This window comes from Myzus persicae, unplaced genomic scaffold, assembly GCF_001856785.1.
Source record: "Myzus persicae strain clone G006 unplaced genomic scaffold, MPER_G0061.0, whole genome shotgun sequence".
NCBI classification, from domain to species: domain Eukaryota; kingdom Metazoa; phylum Arthropoda; class Insecta; order Hemiptera; family Aphididae; genus Myzus; species Myzus persicae.
The window spans coordinates 195,117-201,507 of NW_019104155.1; the positions used below are offsets into that span (position 1 = coordinate 195,117).

Here is a 6,391-nt window from a genome sequence, read left to right on the forward strand (position 1 = left end):
AAATGTTGCCTGTGTATCTTTAATATTTTTTAAATTCTTTTATAAACATTTTCAAACTTTTTGATCGGACAAAAATTGCAGTATAAACATATGACGAAAAAATAAATCAAACATTTAAAATTTCTATAAATAACTAAATAAGCGTTAAAATATTTTTAACACAAATTTCAAGGTATCTACCTACTGTTATTCGCGTTTGAGTTGCACAAAAAAAAACCAATCGATTTTGTCAGAAACTGGTTTTACATAAAAATTCCCGTTTTTTCTTATACAAGTGAGCTTAAACATTATGAAATTCGAAATTTGAATAAATTCATTATTAAAGAAAAATGGGGGTGAACATGCTTGGTGAACAGTGTGTACTCATACTGCATAATAATAATAATACCATAAACCTTCTAAATTCTCCGGGGCAGGTAGGCGCGTAACGTTAATCATTACGATTAGGCATTCATATAATTTGATTATTATATTATAATATTAATTTTATTTTCGTGTGCGCATACAGAATGCGCGCATTACACGCACGAAGGACGCCGAAGAGGGAAAAAAGACACATTTCAGAAAACGAGCCAGATCCTGCAGGCGGATTATACATACGTGTATATATATATATATATATGCGCACACCGGTGTCGGATTAAACGGACCATGTGTAGGAGGTATGCACCCCAAGAGTCGGGTCGGATTACCCACACGTGTTGTGCGTGCGAGTGTGTCTGGAACGCGATTTATCCGAAATGACTCCAATATTATATTATTTACAGTAGAGTAGGTACCTATATAACATGGTCTTATACGGTCCCTGCGTGGGCGTGTAATGTGTAAACACGAACGGTTAAATCGCGCGACGATATTGTTACAATATTGTTGTCGTCAATTCGGAGGCAAAATTGTATTATTATTATTATTATTAGTATTATTTTTTTTTTAACAACCAGTTTTCCATTTTTGTTGGTTTTTTTTTTTTATTTTGTCTTTATTCCAATCTCAATATTCGTTTACAACTGGTTTAAATGCGGAGACGTCATCGTTCCCGCTGCACACCGACCGAAACTCGACGAAACATCAGATAAAAGTAAGCTACACCGCTGCAGTATTTTCACTTTGAAATGTATTTGTTATTTACATGATAATATATTATTATTCAAAGAAAACGGATGATATATTTCTATGTCTTTACTTGTGTTCTAATTTTTGGATTTGAAAACTTTCTAAATGATTGTTTGAAATAAAATGTAAAGGTAAAAAACATGTATAGTATTAAACAATCTCTAAAAATGTTGTTATTTAAATTTCGTTTTCTGCAAATTCTTATTCTGATAATTATATTTAGTGTATTTTTTAATATTTAAAACCAAACTACACAGAAATATATACTCACATTTTTTGAGGAACAGTGATTATAAAAATCGGTTATCCGTCCAGCTATTTTGTCTTTTGGGTATTCTTGTAAAACAGCCAACTGAAAAAATAAAATAAAAATCTGTTTTCAGTTTTTTCACAATATATAACAACAATATGATACTATTTTATCTTAATATACATATTATGCTTATTGTTCTACATTTAAAAATTATTAATTTAATTTATACATTTTATAAATCAACATTATTAAGATCATAATATAAAGATAGCTAGACCTGATTATTCGGTACTTATTAAAAATATTAATTTATGATAGGTAGATTGTTATCATAAAATTCATAAAATAACATAAAGTTATAAATTTATACTCCTGATATCCCGATGGCAGCTGTCTCATAAAATCATAACTTACGATAGTTGTATTTGATTTATATGAAGATAAAATGAACATTCCTTTAAAATGTATTGAATATCTAGTAAAAATCGTACCTTGTTTATTTCATTTGATGTTTAAATGTGTTTTATTTATTGTATTTCTAAAACGAGAATTATAAAAAATATTTCTAATTTTTATTTTATTCATACAAAATAATTTTTTAAATAAATAATAAATAAAATATGTCTTATGTGTTCTTATTATATATAACTTAAAATAATCATAATTCATAAATTACGAGGTAATTATATGAAATATATTTTTTAACGCATGCGCAATTCATCAAAATGTTTATGTTTTTTCGTGCTACTATATATATTTTATTTTCACTTGATAGTTTTATGGTGAGATTTAATATGATTTCTCACAGCGCGCACAGCTTGAATTTGTTTTTCTGATACACAGAACTGACAGGAGATATTGGACGTTATTAATGAACATCTCTAGTTTAATCTTGAAACAGTAAAATATTACTGAATTTATGTCAAGAGAATTATGTATGTCACATGTGGTTATATTATGGTCGTGTACATATTTTATAAGCGAGGGTCTAAAAATCTTAAAGAATTTCACATATTATAACGCATATATTATACTTGTGTATAATGTTATTATGAAATATTGTTTTCTGAGAAAAAAAACATGTTTATTTTTGTTTCATTATAATTTGTACGCAATAAGAATTAGTTTGAAGATTTCAAACGTCCAAATGTATTTATGTAATAAAAATGCGATTTTACAAACTGATATTCGGTCGTTATAAAATATAATTACCTATATTTTTCGAATTGTTCATTTAAATGAATATTTATCGAGAATCGTAAATTTTAATACCTAATAAAGTACCTATAATTTTTTATCCGTCTGTTCTGGACTATGCGGCGAGGCGGCAGGTTCGATTAAACCTTTACAACATAATATTTCTGTACGTGTCTACCATAAACCATATGGGTACCTATAACATAATAATGTTATACCATGTGAAATGTCGAGTTGTGTCTTCAAAAATATTTTACCGGATAAACAAGCATAATCAGAAAAATGATGGAAGGACGTATATTATAGTCACGTGTTACTCGTGAAATGGAAATACGAAATACCTATTATATTATAAAATATTATTCCTTACACGTTACTTGGATGTAACGCGTATAGGCCAACACTATACCATTGGGCATTGAAGAATATTATGTGGCGGTAAGTGACTAAAATTACAAAATGGTTGTTTGGCATATATTTAAGAATTCAATTAGTATAGAAGCCGCACAAGGCATTTATGCACCATGTACAGTGGACTTATAAAAACAATATTTTTTTTTTTCATTCGACGAGAAAAATGTTTTTTGTTCAATATCGTGGACATATTCTTGAATAAGACGTCACAACAATAGTATAATTCTATATAATATGCATATATATTATAATATATAAAATATTATTATTATCGCGATCGGGCATGACTCTCATATGCCATGATACGACTGTACATATAGCTGCAGTGGTGCCATTTGAGTGTGTTTTCAATAAGCGTAAAATATTTAAGTAGACCAATTTTTTTTTTCATCTTCGGGATATTTTTTCTTCGTCGTGGTCAATACATGTTGCATTTTACGGGGTTGAAAGGTAAATTATTTAATATTGAGTATTACGAATAGTAATGTCAAAGTACATCCTATACGGCTATACCCCTCCACAAATTGTACCCCGCGATGGTATAACGAGCGGATATCGTATCTTAAGTGGGGGCGTTTGGTTTTCACTTATGGCGTTCACTATTTAATAGTCACTATATAATAGTATACGTCCGTATATCCTGCGCCGCCGCCGCGGGCTGTTTGCTTTTCGACGTTTCAATTAACCCGTCACACGTCTGAACATGGAGCGTACGGACAGAAATACTAGTACCCACATACTTATTATATTATACTCACCGAAATAGTTTAACAATATTATTGTTGAAGCTGTGAATTTGTCGAAAAACGTAGCTGTCTCCACAATACTAGATGTTTGAATTAGGCATTAAAAAATATATATTAAGAGCATTTTTACATCATCGATTTGTTCGTATTTTTTAAGCCTCTACGGTTCATTTTTCCATTTTCTTTTCGATATTTTTAATAATCTCGGTTTTTCATACGCATTTTATGAATTATTGTTTAATTTTCATTAAAACAGTGCCCACATTCGTTTTTCCGTAACGTTATACCCGCTGCAGACACTTGACTACCTATACCTAGAAAATGCATAATTCATCGTTCTATTCTCTGTAGGGGAGTATACGCGAGTATTATACATTATTCGTGTATCGTATGTATATGCGGCGGGTGGCGTGTTGAATAATGAAAAAAAAAATAGTACAAAAACTAAAGACAAATGCGTTTGAACGACTACGATAATAATAACAATAATAATAGAAAAAACAATAACACAATCGGTAGATATTATATACAATATATACATATATTATAATAATACGAATGTCACTTTTTTAATGCTATTATTTTTCTCCCGATTACGAATTCGGGCGGCGGCGGCGACGGCGGTATCGGCTTGTGTGTGTGCGTGTCCGACAAACAACGAGGAATTCGGTTCGTTACCCATGCAAGTCCCGTCGAATAATATTGTACAATGCAATGTTAGTCCGTTTTTAATTTATTTTTCTAGTTGTACGCGTAAACCACCCAACGCCGATATCCGTTTTATACGCTGTGCACTGTTCTTCCGTTTCCCATAATTCGTTAACAGCGCGAGTTGGTTGGCCAATCATTAAGGGCATTTATGGCATTGTTACAGGGCTGTAGACGGGCGACAAACGATAAGAAGAATACACCAGGTCTAAGTATATTCATCCGAATCGGTACAGATTGATATCTAGTCAGCTAGATGATATAGTACTACATAGACTGCATTTCCCCACAACACCGTGAGACATTTTAATTCGTAATAAAATATAAACTACTATAATATTATGTGCGTTTCCTCGTTGTGAAATAAAGAGGCTTAAGGAGGACAACAAAATGCATTTATTCGTTTACTATTTTAAATATCTATGAAATGTTTAGTGTTTCGAACGAACGATTCCATAAGGCTTAAAAACGGAAGACCGAAAATGTCAGACATTTTAAACGTCCTGGATTATAGGCATTTAGATGTACTTACATGTCACTACGACGAGTGTGACGTACATCTGCGAAAATGTTATTATTAATAATATGATCATTGGTAGTATAGTGTGCAGTGTGCTAGTAAATTGGTAGTAAGTACAGTCGTACAGAGTAACTAGTAGTAGTTGTGCTCATAGCCCATAGGAAGTGGTAGTAGTAGTAGGAGGTGCCGAGTAGGTACCTAGAATTAATAGTGGTAGAATTAATATAGTAGTAACTAGTAATATGATAAAGGATTCCGTTAGAGTATATTGAAGTCATTAAAATGTTTTATCATTTAAACGGTTACTCGTAAAGACGGTGACTAGTACTGGACCATTATAAATTTAACCTCAATTAAAAAGTCGTAAATCGTACTTTTTTGTTGAAAATATTATTCGCTTATTTAAATTATAATACATGGTTTAAAAACGACTATAAAATATAGTATATTAATACACCACAGATCTAAAATAAGAATACTAGGGAACCTTTATCACGTAGTATGACTGTATGTAAATAATAATTTTATTTTTTAATTTCGTCATGGTGGGTTATTTAACGTTTAGATTTTAGTTTGACGGAATTTTGATGAATTTTTCAATAAGTGTTGAATTAATTAAAATAAGTGAATAATTATATTACAATTATTAATTCAATTTGCCGTTCTTGAAATACACCAAAATATTATTATTTTTGTTAAAAGTATAAAATCACTTAACACTTTCTGGAATTAAAAATAATGAATTGGCATGTGCGCGCTCGACGTTTGCCAAACTATTCAACATTCTAACACTTTAAATAATTTTTGGACCATATTATTATGGTTACATGACGCTTATATAAATTATTTTAATACAAACAAACTAAAATCAGTGATAGTTAATAATTAATATTTTTTGTCAGAGCAATAATATAATTAGATTGTAATTTAATAGGGATGCATGCGACTGTAACACATTCAGAATTCTCGTTGAGCAACATTTTCTTTAAATTGTACCATCTTGGCCGAACACGACCAACTAGTAACTATTTGACACTATCTATTATCCTATAATCCTGTATATTGCAGTGGGTATGGTAGGTGCCTACAGCAAATCAGACCTTTTTTTTTTTAAAAATAATATCGAATTGGACATCGAAGCATATTATTAATTCAATTTCATGTAACACACACAGTTATAATCCTACCGTTTAAAGTAGTACCTGCGTGACGTACGTATGAAGTCTCGTCGTTTTTCTTGAGTTAACTATACATGTTAAGCAAGGATCAATATTTAAATCGAGGACACCATCATCGTTTGTGTAACTAGTGTAACCCATAGCAGCGTGTGGTGCACCATATTATAATACTTTATTGTATCGGCGCAGAACTCGGATACACTCGTCACCCCCCCCCCCCCCCCCCCCCCCCCCCCCCCCCCCCCCCCCCCCCCCCCCCCCC

At 31.4% G+C, this 6,391-nt stretch overlaps 1 protein-coding gene across 1 annotated transcript in view; it reads right to left on the reverse strand.

Moving 5' to 3' along the window:
- LOC111039338 (reversion-inducing cysteine-rich protein with Kazal motifs) overlaps positions 1-6,391 on the reverse strand; it is a 45,851-nt gene that overhangs the window by 23,294 nt on the left and 16,166 nt on the right. Inside the window, exon 3 of the mRNA XM_022322810.1 lies at positions 1,385-1,465. Coding sequence (XP_022178502.1) covers positions 1,385-1,465 — 81 coding nt within the window. The remainder of the gene's footprint in view (positions 1-1,384; positions 1,466-6,391) is intronic.